This window comes from Gymnoscopelus microlampas (assembly GCF_963454915.1).
Source record: "Gymnoscopelus microlampas genome assembly, chromosome: 14".
Classification (NCBI taxonomy): domain Eukaryota; kingdom Metazoa; phylum Chordata; class Actinopteri; order Myctophiformes; family Myctophidae; genus Gymnoscopelus; species Gymnoscopelus microlampas.
The window spans coordinates 45,979,031-45,996,116 of NC_139951.1; the positions used below are offsets into that span (position 1 = coordinate 45,979,031).

At 39.9% G+C, this 17,086-nt stretch overlaps 1 protein-coding gene across 2 annotated transcripts; it reads right to left on the reverse strand.

Annotated features, from left to right (window-relative positions):
• Positions 1-12: 12 nt before the first annotated feature.
• On the reverse strand, positions 13-14,632 carry LOC311060494 (uncharacterized protein). Of its 2 annotated transcripts, none has more exons than XM_084078689.1 (21): positions 14,559-14,632; positions 11,241-11,294; positions 10,445-11,146; positions 9,099-9,761; positions 8,283-8,401; positions 6,434-6,899; positions 6,157-6,317; positions 5,433-5,490; positions 5,302-5,352; positions 5,169-5,192; positions 4,898-4,947; positions 4,659-4,708; positions 4,305-4,531; positions 3,493-3,743; positions 2,190-2,309; positions 1,951-2,086; positions 1,778-1,864; positions 1,607-1,669; positions 1,296-1,328; positions 874-1,119; positions 13-780 (listed from the first exon to the last, which is right to left on the reverse strand). In XM_084078689.1, exons 2-21 carry the CDS (start codon positions 11,269-11,271, stop codon positions 761-763), a joined length of 3,558 nt encoding a protein of 1,185 aa, XP_083934815.1. In that variant the 5' UTR covers positions 11,272-11,294; positions 14,559-14,632; the 3' UTR covers positions 13-760. The 2 variants fall into 2 exon arrangements, with proteins under 2 accessions (XP_083934815.1, XP_083934814.1); XM_084078688.1 differs by having other exon boundaries at positions 874-1,128.
• Between the last annotated feature and the right edge of the window lie 2,454 nt (positions 14,633-17,086).

Below are 17,086 nucleotides of genomic sequence, written 5' to 3' on the forward strand. Positions count from 1 at the left end.
ATTGGTCCAAAACCTCTATATCCAATCATTTTGGGTAGCCAACATTTACTTGAGGTGTTTTTCACTTAACTGGATTTCCAATTTTCAGCACTTTTACTTTTACTCCACTACATCTCAGAGGCAAATATTGTACCTACTTTTTATTCCAATACAATTACTTGAAAACATTTCATCCATTTGAAAATAGCAGATCTACAAGCTCACAATGTGTCGCGATGCGACACATTGTGAGCTTGTAGATCTGCTCCTTCTCCCTCTTTCTCTTTCTCCTCGGCCACAAACAACACCAACGCCAAAGCCCTTTCTCGTCTACTAGACATCTTTTTTGTGTCACCACCAAGCAGCAGCAATTGCGATCACTCCTCGATAACTGCACAAAGCAGCGCTGCGAAAAGACTATACACAGCTGACATCTACAGTACGTCCGTTTGAGCATCTCGCAGAACTGCCCATTTCCCGAAAAGCATTATGATCAGTCACCAATAAGGCATGATTGCTTCACGTCTATGTGTGAGTGAGGCCTACACGGTTCTGTGCATGTTCTGCTAGTCCTGAATCACACTCAGAGCATAGAACCGTGAGTGAAGTTGTGGTGTTGATAAAACCAGTCTGTTTGCAGTCACTGCCAACATGCACCTGTTGTTTCACAAAAGTGTTCTACTGTAGTTGTTTCATAGAGAAGCCATCCGGTTGTATGGACGTGTCTGGGATTTTCAAGGTCAGACAGGTTTTCAGCTATCACTGGGATAATGCAGCAGGATTATGTGCCCTGATCTTCTTCTGGAATTTGAAAACCAACAAACAGAAAAAGCAAGTCACACACGACTCCAACAGACTGGACTAAAAGCGTAATTTGAAGTTGTCGGTTCTTACCCATATCTTCCAAAAGAAACGATTCATGCTGTTGCAGAGAATCATAGAATGCTGACATCGCTCTTTTTCCCTTTTTACATGTAACATCAAGCAGGATTCTCATTTGTTCTGCACTGGTCTTTGCTTCCTTGATTTTGCTGTAGGTTTCATTTGCGAAAATGCGCTTTTGAAGAAGATCATCTGCTATGCTCAGAACCTCTGTGACACGCTGAACTAGCGCACTCCTGTTCTTCTCCACAAATTCAGCTTTCATGTCTGTGAAAAAAGAAAAAAAGATTGAAAATTATTACTTGACTTCTGCCCTCAGAAATGTACAGACTGAACTTGTTCAAGTTTAATTATCTCATTATCCATTTAATTATTCTGTTCTTAGCTTGATTTCAGGGTTAAATATACAGGTCAATGACAAGTTATGGTCTTACCTGTTGTCTGGCTAATCTGGGGTTCTTTCACACCTGATGGATTTGAGAGAAAACAATAATCAGTTGATACTGTAAAAGAAATGACTCTCATGTTCATGATGTGAAGAAAACACAATATTCAGTGAACTAAATCAGATGCCATGCCAATGATGACTGAATAAGTTCTCTGCTCTGAAATTAGTTCTCTGCTATTTTGCTGGTGTTCTTTTGCCCATTTGTCACCGCCAGTAAATCAGTTGCAAATCAAGAAACAAGGTTCACTTTTGGCACCATGGATTGCTCTTTTTTAAAATGTTATCTCATGACATTACCTGGCTCATTTAGGAGAAACTGTCTCTTACTAGTGATTGCTTCACCTGGTGTATCAGATATGTCTGTAAGAGAGATGGAAATTACTCTCTGGTTGTACAATACTGAAAATCTCACAAATTAAATCTAATAATAATAATTATTATATTGTAAGTCAAACCGATCACACTTACACATTTTCCTTTTGCTTGGGCCTGGCTGAGTCCGACCAAGTACTTGTAGTTTGCTTGGCTTTATCTCTGTGACAACCACCAAGTCACCTGACAAGAAGAATAGGCATTCAGAAATACTGCACACTGCAAAGTTCATTCATAAACATTATTATGTGTACATAATAGGTACCTACCTTGTCGAATGATTGCGTTCCATGCAGTAACATCAGTACCACTCACTTTAAGATTAAATGTGAATGGAGGTGGCTGCTCATAGTATGCTTCAAAGAAGCCTCTGATCGGAGTTGGTGCCAGAGTGAATGGCAAGTACTGCACAGACAAATAACATTAATAATTAACTTATATCACACATTCATAAATACACACAACATGTTCATGAATCATAGCTGCACCTATCTACACAAAAACACACCTCAGGATGAATTTCTCCTCTTGGCTCACTCATCAGGTTGTACTCCCCATCTACCAGTAGACAGAGAGGATTCTTGTCAACCCGGTTGAAACGTCCCTTCTTTACCTTCTTCTTGATGTCCTGCCACGCACAAGGACAACAGGTGGACAAGGTGATGAATAATAGGAGAGAAGGAGGGAAGACAAAAAGGCAGTCACTTCCTTCCAATTAGAAGTTAGATTGACAATAATATAATAATAGTAGCAAAAAGTGTGTTTTTAAGAAAACGCAAAATGGTGGAAAATCTTGTGAGGCGGAATAGGGCATAGCCTATGGGGAGTTGCATCATGAGCCAAGGAATCCAACTAACTATGCCATAGATTATCTGTTCACAGGCACACTGACTGACTGACACATTGATGGACGGATGGACGGACACACAGGACCGAAAATATAGCCTCTCTCCTCTGGCCGTCCAGCCTGGCGGAAACAATAATATATGAAAAAATTATAAATAGTTATCTAAATATTGATGACAGCTTGGTCATTGATCACTAGGATTATTAAAATCTAATCAAAATAATTAAAGCATGTAGTTAAGAATCGAGAAGGTTTTATCTGTCACTAACTTATAAAAGTACAAGCAGCGAAATGTTGTTGGGACTTGTTCCGCAAAAGATTGTGCTACATTCTAAACGTAACAATATATAAAGTAAGAGAATAAATAATAATATTATAGAAAATGTATTCAATATACCCATATATTAAAATGATTTATATACCCATTTTTGTAACCCATTTTGTCACCCAGTGCCAATTGCATACGCTGTAATCATAAGCTGTAATCCTGGGCACTACTCTCCCTCTGCCAGCCTGGGGACAGCCCCGAACTGAGCTCATGCTTCCTTCAATGCATGAGGAGTGAGCAGGCTGCTTCTTATCACCTGACAGGGGGGATTTTTTTTGTCTGCCCATGTCCTCATTTAGTGCTCTGACAGCTCAACATTGTGTTCAATGCATGTATCCAAAACAGCTCATATTGAGGCATTCTTAATCTAAATTATTTTGGTGGTTCTACACGAGGCAATCTCTGGTGGTATAAAAGAAAAAGGTGGAGTGAAGTTAATTAAAATTAATGGAAATAACTTTACCATGGTATCATTGCAATGGGATTAATAAAACGTTAAATGCAATTGTGTATATCCTTATTTATCCTTCAAGAGCTCTGAAGGTTTATTATTAAAACAAACAAACAAACAACAAACGAGAAGGTTTCACGTGATTATCATTATACAAAAACTCTCCATCTTTGTGGCCTCCTCACTTTAATATCTGATGAGTTGCAGCTGGAAAGATAGATGCGGAAACAGTGAGTGTCGATACTACTCCCCAGATCCTCGTAGACCAGCACTGCTCCGTGGTGTTTACCCTGCTGTGCGTCCAGGGCGATGGCACCCACGGGTGACAGGGAGGACACCGGCCACTTTAGATGACTACCAGAGTACTGGACCCTCTCAATGACAGGATTCTTGCCAGTGACGTGTAGGACACCAAATACCTTCTCTTCTTCCTGGCCTGGGTGAAGATAATGGGAAGGAAGGATAGAGGAATGGTTTTATAGAGACAGAACAAAATGCATGGAAGCCCGGAAAGGCTGAAGACAGACAATAGTGTAACAGAAATATCACTGTAGGATAGTGTTATTTGGATTCGCCATATTGAAAAATATATTATTAGACATAGAAGATGTTTAGCTGTACAGTCAATAACAAATATCATTAGCTTCATAGCATAATTGCCTAACTCATATTTTTAAGGTTTGAATGCTTGCTCAAAATCATTTCTGCCTAAGTCAATTTGGAATGTAACAAGCATTCTGATTGGCTTAGGACATCAAGGCTTAAGGCACAATGATCTCACATTCCTCCCCGGTATCAGTCTGGACTTCGGCCCATAGGGAGCAAGTATGAGAAATCAGAAAATGATTTTGATGCTTTTCACTGTTGTACGGACAGCAGTTGAAACGCAGTCACTGATTGGCCCGATCATTTTCTGATTTCTCATACTCGCTCCCTATGGGCCGAAGTCCAGACTGATTCCGGGGAGGAACGATATGTCAGAGCCAGAAATTCTCACCAGTCAGGCACAGGGAGTGGGGGAGCTGGATGGACTTGAGGGCAGACGCATCCTTGTTGACTGTCTGTACGTTGAATATGGGACCAGCGATCATCCAAGGGTTCTGGACGAACTTGCTCAATGTGGACCAGGACAGGATGGAGTAACCCACCAGAACTCGCTTAGTCGCCTCAAATATCAAGCCTGTTAATGCACACTCAAATGTCCCCTCACCCTCCAGCTGAGCCCTAAAGAGTGCACATACACGCACGTACACATGCACACACAGAAACCAACATCAAAGCCTTATAAGGAATAAGAAGAATATAATTAAACTAGATGGGCAGATGATGTCAAAGTGATGTCCAGACTCACTGCAAGCATCCTCTGGAGAGCTTCTTAGGAGTGATCTTCTTGCCGTAGCTCTACCAAGCAAACACACACACACACACACACACACACACACACACACACACACACACACACACACACACACACACACACACACACACACACACACACACACACACACACACAGGTGATCATTTAGGATCAAGAACAGTCATACATACGTAAAGTATATGTTGAAGGATATCTGCATTGGACAAACTGACCTGCTGGACATGTTGGCATTTTTCACAGCATGATCTTAAGTAAACCTCATCTGGAGGGACAAAAACAATAGTTACACATCCAAGATATTGTTGATATTGGATATTTTCCATTGAAAACTTCAGGATCAGGGGATAGAATGTAAGAGTCATCAAGTCAAATGTTATCATGATAGGAAAAGGAACAACATTCTGAATTCTGAGAGAGGTGATGTGTTCCAGAGTTTGTCCAGGTGTGGATTTAGACTCATTCATTCATTTATCTCTCACCTACCATTATCAGCAGGTTTCTTGAGCTCTGCATAGACATTAAAGAGAAAACATTTAGTTATGTGCAATTGTTCATTTTGTATATACATCAGGTTTATTGTATATTGTTTGTTTGTTTGTTTGTTTGTTTTTCTTACCTTTGTCTCCACTTTCTATCTTCATCATCTTCATCATCTCTATCAAGGCTTCTGTAGAGAGTAAAGACAGTGGATCAGAGGCAGCTTGGAGACTTAAAGTGTAAAAGGGAGATATGGCCAATGTCTCTCACCAGAATCATCTTCCTCCTCTACCTCCTCTTCCTCTGATGAGCTCTTAATAGACAAATCCTAAGAACCATGAGGGGAAATCATAAAACACAACTTTCAGCCAGAGTCAGCCAGTATAAGAAATAAGAATTCTGAATACTACAGCATCTTTTAAGTAACTATTATCCCAGTTCAAGTGTTTCTGAAATATTGGTAAATCGGTTAACGCATTTAAGATGTCCATTGATAGATATCTGTCTTTTATGGACATACAGGGTGCAGTGAGTGCGAGGCACCCATGACCAACAAACTGCATAAATAAAAATATAAAATAATCAAAGTTCGGACAATGATCATGTATGGTGGAAGATTACATGAACAAAGATTGAACGGAGATTGTTAAAAGAGTTGACTCGTTTTAAAAGAGGATTTTCACTTTACAGACCTTGTTTTTGAAAAGCCAAAATTATTATTTAAACCTGAAAAATGTGATGTCATGATCTATATTTTGGGGAATTTTGTATGTTTTCTTTCTTCTCAAATGTCATCTCCTCTCTCTGTATAGGGACAGATATAGGAGACCTACTTGAATAACAACTTAGTAATTAATTACATATGAAATTATGTACATTTAGAGTTGTACTCAACATTAGCCTACATATGAATATGTGCATCTGCACTAAGACAAAGTTGCACATATTTTCCTAAACTATAGTTTAATTTATATGAAAGATCTTAATTTCTCACACTTATCACAGTGTCTGTCTGGGTAAGAACTTCACTCATGGTTCCATATCCTGAAGTGGATGCTATTGGTCGAGGATGTTTGTTCCGCAACCAATCAGAGACCTTCTTGTGAGGTGACCATCTGTATAAACTGCCTGTCTCAGAAGATGTTTCACCACTCACTGCAACAGAAGACAGCAAGACATTTACAATGATAATGATACAATAATAATTATATTATTATTATTATTATTATTATTATTACTACTACTAATACTAATAGTGAACTCGATCTCACATTGATTCATCATCACCACGTCTTCAATTTTCTCCATCAGCTCTGTTACTTCTGAAATGTCCCACTTGAAGCAATCTAGAACATGGTATCTGTAGCGACATTTCTCCAGGAGCCACCTCAGAGGTTCTCCTTCAGACTCTATGTACTCCTCAACACATCTCTCCCCCAGCCACTGTCCCCATGTGAACAGAACCAGAGTGTGTGTCCAGACTCTGTCCCCCAGCAGCTCCATGAGTTCCTTCACTGATCTCCTGTCAGCTTCAGAGAAACTGGACCTGACATCAACAGTCAAAAGGACAGCATGAGCTCCAGGAGAACACAGAGCCACACCGTGTAGAAGGACGTCTTTGATCTCTGGTGGAGGTGTAGTCGACCCGTCTGGACAGTTCACCACAGTCACATTTCTTCTAGCAACTTGTCTCTGTTGTTTGACACATACTGTCATTTTGGACTGGGTTTTAAACTCCTGGAATTGAATATGACGTTTACTGTATGTTAGTAATAATAATCAAAACATTCATTCTATTCTGTCCTCAATAAGGAGTTGGTATCGACTCAAAACCATCGAAGCAGCCATGGCGAGTGGTCGCAAAGCAAACACAGCAAAACAAGCCCCTCCCCCAAACTTTGAAAGCCAATCGTAGCCAATAGACCCCTTAACAGACGACGTCACACTGGCTGCGTGCAGCCAGTATGCGCGCAACGAAACCCATTATATCAGGTCTCGTTAGGACGCGTCTCACTAGCCAACACACACAAGAGGGGGTTGGGGTGTGCTGAAACCAGTGCACCCCGAAACAGGTTGGGAATTGATTGCGTGAAACAATCACCTGTGCGTCCAGGCTCAATGTTAGTAAACAAATAATTGGTCTATTGGAATGGACAAATACGAACACTGACAGTTCATTGGTCACATGGGCCCCTATTTTTGCCACTGCTATACCCACACCCGCGACCCAAATCTCTGTGATTATAATTTTCCTATAATCAGCAGAAGTGAGCGTGTCAATTCCTTGTGTCAATTGTGTTTATATAAGATAGTCTATTCAAAGTAGACAATTTGTGCGTCGCGCAATGCAATGCTCTCCAAATTACACACGCCAGTTTTAACGCAGGAAATAATGCACTGATAACAAAAATATAAAATTCCTTCTAATCAGTAACATGTAGGTGATACGTATGTCTATCAACTGTGGTTTGAAAGGCAATCAAAGGCTAAAGCTTAGAAACCAAAGGTCGGGTGCATGTTTTCCATGTTGAATCCCCATGGTGCGGCTGCAGAGCTGAAGAGCTGTGTTGCCATAATTTGCGAGAGGAATAAGCAAACAGGTCTATGAAAACAATCCCAAAAGAGGCGACTATAATAGGCCACATGAGCACTTCAAACCTATGTCTGCCATTAAACAATGTGTATATGCTGGCTATTGAAAATATCCGATCTACAAGCTCACAATCATTCTACCATTATTTACAAGCACCTTTACAGAAAAACAAGCCCAATGTGGCTTATAATAAGCAGACCTGGCAACACTGGCAGAGAGGGAGAGAGGAGAGTATATATTGGATTGGGGATAATGGCCTGCGCAGTCTTCTGACTCTTCTCAATGGCATCTGGCACGGTGATTGGTTTTATTATTGTAACGCCCAAAACACACCTTTGCATAATGTAACGGGTAGTGCGGGTGTTTTGCGGGTAAGGCAGGTGTCTCAAAATAGCAACTTTTGCACGGTCCTAAATCCCAAATGAGTGGGTTTAGCCAGTCTGGCCCTTTATAGGGCCCTAGATCTCTTTACTGTTTACTGTTTGAGGTCATTCATTATGACACCACATTCATATAATATTACTCACCTTCAATGGAGTTCGCCTGAACACATCCTGCTGCAGTATGATACCTCCAGCTCTGCTCCTCTGCTCCTGCTCTCCACCAACCAACATCAGCCTCACATCTGGTAGCCTCAGATGTTCTCCTGACAGACACAAACTCTACATTAGTTGACTTAACACTGATTGAAATATTTAGGACCTGGATTCAGAGATTGAGTTATATGAATTATTAATTAACAATTCTGACTGAACTGATCACAGAACAGTAGAACTAATGCATTGCTCATTTAGCATAACAAAATGTTCAGGCCGCTACATGGCCTTCAAACCTAGTCCTGTGATGCACTGATAAGAGCAATGGTTACCGAAGTATGGCCATTTCAAGTGATAAACATTGCAGCACCCAGGTCCACTGTCATACCTTGGTGACTTCCTGGTTGCGCCATTGAACTCCACACCCCTCAGAGAGTGTGTGTGAAGTTCAACGCAATTCCGACAAACCAGAAGTAAGAGGGGGGAACTGGAAGTGGTACATTTTTTATAAAACTGGAAAGTCTGTGGGACCAAGTTTGGAGCCAGTAACATGCTGTCAACTGGAGTTATGGCTGTTTAAACCCCAGCAAATAGGAAAGCAGAGGGGGTAGGGCTTCAGCAATTACAGCCGTAAGACCACCTACCAATTTTGATACTCTTGTACTATACGAGAAAGTAGGAGATTAATTTAAAAAGAACAATAAAAGGTTGAAATAATGGAGATACAATGTTTCTGTTTGACAGCAACGATATATAAAAATGTCCCAACATTGAGATTATATCATATAATTTGAGCAGCTGCTTTACTTGTGTTCAGTGGTGATGCTTCTTTCAGGACATGTCCCTCAATGTTCCTCTTCCTCTCTGATATCTTTTCACAAACATCTCCATCAAATTCATAGTGTCCACCTCTGTTTCCTGACACCATCTCCTCTATTTTCTCCAGCAGCTCTGTGACCTGAGTGTCTCTATTCTTATTGTTGAAGACATGATATCTGTTCCCACATGTGTCAACAAGCCAGCGGAGGTCTTCCCCTTCAGCCTCAATGTGCTGCTCAATGCTTGTGTCTCCCAGTTGGTCTCCATAAGTGAACAGTACTATAGTGTGACTCCACACCTTCTGTGTCAGAAGTGTCATGTGTTCCTCTACTGCTACTCTCTGTGCTTTGGTGAATGCTGCATAAAGAGGAACAATCAGAAGAACAGCATGTGGTCCAGGAGGACAGAGACACACACTGTACTGGATCTCCAGTTTGTCCATCTCTGATGTGTCCTGTAGTGGACTGTTGTAGTACCAGCCTGGTGAGTCCACCACGGTCACATGTCTCCCTGCTACTTCACCGTGTCTTACCTCACTCTGCACTGACCTCTGTTCAGTTTGAAAAACATTTCCTCTCAGAATGATGTTTCCTGCTGAACTCTTCCCAGACCAACGCCTTCCCAACAACAGAACCCTGAGGTCAGTCAATCCTGTCAGAGAAAATATTGTTTACTATTTAACCACATTTTCAAGTTTCAGTTTTATTTTATTTTGTATTGTGAAAATAGCTATCTAACCTCACATTGATTTCCAACACGCCAAATTGTGAGCTTGTGTCATATAAAAAAAGTTTAGGTTTAAAACATTGTAGCTAACCACTTCAAATATACTTAAAACATACTTAATTGAAAACAAAAACAACAACAACAATGTGCCCAAAAATAGGGACACCAGCGTTAGCATGTTTAAACAAATACAATATTTGGCAGCAAACCTATAATTTTTATTTGCAGTATTAGTATTATCTCCTCATATCAGAATCTTGCAATATTGTTAAAATTTTGCAAATTGTCACTTTAACAAAGTGGTGAAAAAAGTGGTCAATTGATTCGGTTGAGTCCTTGTCCTTCATTTGAGTTAATTAGCCCCGCCCCCTATTCTGATTGGTCAATATTTCATAGTTTCTATATTTTGCCATAACTTTTGAACAGTTTGTCGTACAGAGTCATGAGTTCCCACACTGGACTTGCTTGAAAATCCTTGTCCTTCACTAGAGTTACTTGGCTCTGCTGCCTGTTTTGATTGGTCGATATTTGCCCCTAACGTGGGCAGAGGTTTGAGGGCCCGTTCATTATTATCATTATTATTGTTATTAAAGTAAAACAAAACATACCAATATGTTTTGGAATTCTTCTTGTTTGTTTGTGCGCCCTCCTTTGTTCTGCTCTTCTTCTGATAGTTTTCTTCTTCTTCTTCAGTTCCTCTGAGACTTGTTTTTCTGTCTTATAGAGACAACGATTACTAGCCACCATCTGCTCTATCTTCTCCAGCAGCTCTGTGACCTGGCTCCCATCTCCTCTGTCACTAATGTTAAGAACATGGAAGCGGCCTTCACATTTCTCAGTGAGATATCTTAATTCACAGCTAGAGCTAATGAGATCAGGTCTCATGTTGTTTTTATCAGCTACAGTGAACACCACAATAGTGTGCCTCCACACTCGGTCACTGAAGAGAAATCTCATATGCTCCTCTGCTGACATTCCTGTTCCTACATATGGGATGTCCAATCTCATCACTAGGACAAAGACATTGGGTGCTGGAGGACACAGATACACACTCTGTTGGATTTCTAACTGAGTCAGTGATGGGGTAAGATCTAGGGGATAATGAGATATCCATCCTGGAGTGTCAACCACAGTAATCTTTCTCCCTGACACTAATTCTTGTCTCATGACACTCTTAGATGTTCTTCTGTTTGTTTTAAAAACATGTCTGCCCAGGATGATGTTTCCTACTAAGCTCTTTCCACTGACTGCACCTGCATGTCTTCCCCCGATAAGAACAATTCTCAGTTTTGGCGGGCCGCTCTTCTTCCCTGGTTGGAGAAATACATATAATATTCATAAAGATCAGAGATTTGACTAAACCATTAGCAGTTCCTTGGTTTCATGTGTTTTAATAGAACTCACCTCTGATGGAAGCTGAGGTTCCCCTAGACATCCTGTCTACAGCTGTTGTTTGAACTGCAAAACAATAAAATAAGTCACAGTAATCTATTATTAGTATTATTATTAGTTGGCCAAGCACGCAATGCGGCACCCTTTTGTTTTTGTTCGTTTTATTATTATTAGGGCGCCAAGCAAGTAGTGCGTAGGTCGCCTTTTGTTTTGGTTGGTTTGATTATTATTATTTAGCTTTTTACGAAACTCGGCATACTGGTAGAGGGTCATGGAAAACGGCCAAGAAATGAAACTCACAGTCATTTGTCAAAGGGTGGCACTATAGCACTCAATTGAAAATGCTAACTTTGAACAGGTATAACTCATACCCTGTTTGAGCTACAGCCATGAAACTTCAATACACATGTGTCTCCTCATGCCGAACAACTGTGACCTCAGATCTACACACCATTTTGAATTATCTCTCCTGGGATTTTTGAGCAATCTGCACGAAACTTTCATGCGAACGTTGGACCAATATCGAAAAAACATCGTACTGCAATATTTTTATGTGAAAAAAATTAAGCCTCCAGGGGCCAATGAATATTAAAGTTTAATGAAGTTGAATGGGTAGAAAGAACGCCTGGGAAACAGAAGGTCACATGTTTGAATCCAGGCCATGGCTAAACCGACTGTCAATGGCAATTGTGATGAAAGACTATAGCCTAATTAGAACACTACGATCTGTCCATGTTGTGTAGATGAAGTAAAACATTTGGCAAACTTTTGTCTTGAAACAGTTTGAAATCTCAAATCTGCCATTGTAGGCAACATAATAAAGACATTTTAATATCTACAAATAACTCTGCTCAGCTGTTTCCAATGCTCATTTGTTAATTGCATGGTCTTCTTTCTCTCAAGTTCAGTCTATTATGTTTCTATACGGCTTATTGCGCATATTGAATATTGCTTTTTCTATATTGCACATTGCATTTCTTGGCCCCCGTATTGCTGCTTGCAGCTATATTTAGGGGACCAAGCACGTAGTGCCTAGGACCCCTTTTGTTTTTCTTAGTTAGGGGGCCAAGCACGTAGTGCGTAGGACCCCGTTTGTTTTTCTTAGTTTTCTTCTTCTTCCGCCACTCCAGGCCAAACCGTGCAGTCATTTTTTACGAAACTCTGCAGTATTCTACCATAGGGTCATGAAAAACTTCAGAGAAATGATGATGATGAATTCAATACACATATGCGTCTCCTTATGAGGAAAACATTTGTCACTTTGACCTATGACCTCTGCCCCTTAGATCTTCCACCATTTTGAATTATATGGAAAAAAAATCTATCTCCTCCTGAGATTTTTGAGCAATCTGCACGAAACTTACATGGACTTTGGACCAATATCTAAAAACCGAGTTGGAAAACAGTTTGTACGTGAAAAATGTAAGCCTCCAGGGGCCAATGAATATTGCAGTTTTATGGAAATTATTCTTCTGCCCCTAACTACATGAATGCAGTGTCAGATCTTTACGAAACTTTGCAGTATGGTGCATGCCAAATAGCGCTGAAACAAAGCTTATTCATATTGGCCAAAGTGGGGCGCTATAGCAGTCACTTTGAACAGGCATAAATCATGCCTCTTTCAGCCATGAAACTTGCTTACACATGTGCCTTGACTCATGAGGAACACATTTGACCAGTAAGATTTTCGGCCATTTTGAGCAGTTTATCATGACAACTTTTGTCATGATAACAGAATTTGTGATACGAGTTTGAAATCTGCATTATAAGCAACACAATACAGAGATACATTACAATATCCACAATCCCTCAGCACTCTGCTCAGCTGTTCAGAATACTCACTTGTTAATTGCATGGGCTGCTTTGTCTCAAGTTCAATCTATTCTGTCTCTATGGCTTATTGCGTGTATTGCATATTGTGTTTTCCATATTTCATTCCTTGGTCACGTAATTGCTGCTAGCAGCTATATTTATTATTATTATTATTATTATTATAAGTAGTAGCAGTAGTAGTAGTAGTAGTAGCAGTAGTAGTAGTAGTAGTAGTAGTAGTAGTAGTAGTAGTAGTACTAGTCATCATGGTAGTACGTTTGTTATGTTAATTTTAAACATGTAAACATAATCATAAACAACCCTGATGTTGCAACATATCAGTGTCATCATACCTGCATTTAGCAAAATATCCTTAATTTTGGACAGCTGAACACAGACTCTATTGTAAAAGTGAGAATGTCCATGGGTGTTACACACCCCACTGATATGCAGCCATGGCCATAATGTTAAAAGGATCCCTGGCTAATAAGCCACACATGCCTTAATACATTATAATTGTCCTCTATAACTAAAATGTAAAATTAAAAACACCTTAAACATTTTATTTATTTTAGAAATAAATAAAATCACTTTCACTCAATAGGGGTAATGCCCGTCGCACGTTGATGATGTCATTTACCGATGTGTGGTCTACAAAACAACTTAATACTTATAAGGTTAATGTGAGCATCAAATCTATATTTTAAATATGTTTTTTTTTGTTGCACATGCATTCCATACATAGGGCTAGACCACACATGGACACATGACATCATCAACTTGCGATGGGCATGGCCCCTATTGAGTGAATGAACTGTTTCTAAAATAAGTAAAATATTTTAGGTATGTTATAAATATATATTTTAGTTATAGAGGGCAATTATTAGCCAGGGATCCTTTTAATACTAAGTAAGTGAATACTAAGTTGAATACTAAGTGAATTCTAATTCAGGCCCACCACCAGAAAATCGCCTTATTTGTCACAGTCTAATGTTATCATATGCTCAGTGTTAGTATAGGAAATGAAAGGTTGTTTGTGTGGAGACCAAACAATTCGACTTGTCTCTGCGCCATCTTGTTTTGACACTGTGAATTTAGCCGCTGTGCATGTCTGCGCCATCTTGTTTTGACAAGGTGAAGTTAACGGTTGCGCGTGTTGGTACGTTATGAAACTGCAGCTAACAGCTGTGTCTGCTGTGGAGAAGAGAGCATCATGAGAGGACAGGATGTGGTCACAAAGAAGGCTGAATATAAGCTCTCTCTCTCTCTCTCTCTTTTCTAGGTCAACTGTATGCATGCAGAATGAGCATGTAAGGTATTGTGTCATATCACCAGACGTATACAGACTTATTATATGGTGCGTTTTAGTCTACTGGATGGAATACAAGAAACACATGCAAAACGTGCAAGTATTAATGAGCATCTCCAGGAATACATGTCTATTTAAATATCACAAAAAAAAATATATTCACGTGCGCATCGAGGGGGGGGGCCCGATTTTGAAAATCTAGTCCTCACCTGAGAATGCTGTCAGCGGCCCTGGCTACAGGCCCAGTTATGAACCCATTATGAAAAAAAAAAACTAAATTCATCTCATGAATTCCAATCTATAGCCTATATTGTCCCACTGGGGACAAATTCAACAGTCACCAGCAGTGACTATTTAATGGGCTGCTTTAATAATATAACAAATTCACATAAAACCTTCAGCCAAGATTTTCTCATTTTAATCCTATAATTCTATTTTCTACTTTCTACGTACAGTACAGTGCACACAGTACATCTACAGTCTATTTCAACAAGCTGGGGAAACTGATTCTTACAGGGATGCAACATTTGGCACAACACTGGCCAGCAACATACTGTTCCCCTAGATGGTGCACATCAACCACCACACATCAGACGTGTCAACAACAATAATAATAATATAGGACCCATGCCTCTCTATGGCAGCAGCCCCAGCAGGGGGTCACACATACTTAAGTTGGTACGATACTGGTCTTTGCAGGCTCAGGAAACTTTGAGTTTCATAGCAGATTTTTGGCAGATAAACACATGTATTTTCTCTCAAATTACAGATATTTTACATCTGGAATACATAGCAGGACACCTTGTTTTTTGCACTGTGTTGGGGTGTTATTTGTCACAGTATATTTGCACATACGTGAAATTTGTCCTTTGCATTTCACCCACCCTATCCACGAGTTTCCAGTGTCCCAAGGGGCATTGAGGGAATTATGAGCATCACTTCCTGTTGTCAGTCATTCTGGACTAGTCTCGCGTAGCCAGACAACTATTCCACAATCTCTGAATGCTATATAGAGTCTGGAACCACAACTCCCAAAATCCGAGAGAGGAAGCTGGCACTTCCGTTCATGAAAATATCTTTTAAAATATCTTTACACTTTACTTTTTAATTTCCATTTCTGCTAAGCAGCAAGCTATGTATACTTAGATGATTTGTATTTATATTAGGATAAATTTGCGCGACTGTAAAGACGAAACGGAAATGGAGAGGAGGCTCCACATCCGGTTTATATTCTAATCATGATCAGAGCTTCCGAGTCCCAGACTGTATGCCGGAAACATTTGAAAATTGTGGGAGGCAACAGTCTGGTAACGCGAGACTATTCTGGACAGACTGACGACAGGAAGTGATGCCCATAATTCCCTAGGAAACTTGTAGATAACAACTAGGAGCAGTGAGCAGCCATTGTGTGGCACTCGGGTTAAGAGTCTTGCTCAGGGATACACATCAACACATTGCTAGCCTGGCCTAGAATCCTACCTAGGACAACCAGGGGCTCTGGCTCCCCAGACGGGCTCAATAACCACTCAGCTATTGCCGGCCCAACACTCTCTAATGAGAGATCCATTTTGAAGACACAACAATTATATTTAATGGATATTGAGAAAGTCCAGCCAATTCAACCTCTCTTTCCTTCAAATCATTTGGACCACTAATATTCAGGTTATTAGACAGGTTATAGTATTTTAAAAATGTTAGTGTCATATATATGTGTCCATTTCATGTAACGTTGTATAATTAAGTTCTTAAACAAAGCCAACCATGTTAGCTATACAAAATGGTACCATCCCCGTCAGTATAGTATTGGTTGCTCTACACCCCAGAAAGTATCACAAACGCTCATAATTCAGAGGGCCACTGGGCTCTGCCCATGTATAGCTGGTGCCGAAGTAAGACAAGCTGTTATTTGCCTATCAACAAATCTTTCACTAGGATTAGCCAATCAGCTATACCTTTTCAAATGATTTATGACAGTGTTACAGCATTCTCTCCTCTCCCGCAAACTCACTCTCCTCCCCCTTCCAATGCCTTACTACAATTATTTTTTGAAGCAGTTTTGTTAATCGTGGTTTAATTTACTCCAGCTTAGTAGACATCTAACAGTCAGAAATAAAAGCAATATAAGGTAACATACTCATTGTCTTACATAGTTTTTCGCAATAAAAGCTCCAGACATAGTTTTTCAAAATACATTTCCAAACATCGTTAGTTGTTTTTACTGTTGGACAGTCATGATGTGGATGGATCATGTTTACTGTCACACAAAATATCCGTTCTGAACCTGAACAAACCCTCATACAGCATATTATTTGACTTCACAAAGTGCTTCCAATAGACTGCATTTGTTTTTAATTAATTCAAAAGATTTCATCAGCATCGTCTTATGTTAGTATAATAATATGTTAGTATAATGTGTCATTCAATTCTATAGTAAAATGTATCACTATCAAACTTATGTTTGGTTTTCTGGTACAGTCCTTACCTTTAAGGTAAGGTTTAAAGTCATTAATCCAAGGTCCTTGTTGTAGTTGATCTGTAGTCACACAGCACCAGGTACAAGCTGATTCCTGAGTAATACAATGTTTCCTGGTTATATAGTGTTGAGCTGGGCGGGGAAACACAGAGAGATGTTGTCAAACTGAGAGCCGTCCCCCAGATGTTTTATTTAATTTAATTTGTTTATGCGTGTGTCTTACTAAGCATATCTATCTAGAAACTCACACTTAGTGTCTATTAG

Bases quoted from the DNA above. Each gene is read 5' to 3' on its own strand.
- LOC311060494 (XM_084078688.1), bottom strand. From the start codon at position 11,271: ATGTCTAGGGGAACCTCAGCTTCCATCAGAG. The intron at 5,491-6,156 runs GTGAGAAATTAA...CATGGTTCTTAG, and splicing joins AGACAGACACTGTGATAAGT to GATTTGTCTATTAAGAGCTC. The intron at 3,744-4,304 runs GTGAGAATTTCT...ATCTTCACCCAG, and splicing joins CCACTCCCTGTGCCTGACTG to GCCAGGAAGAAGAGAAGGTA.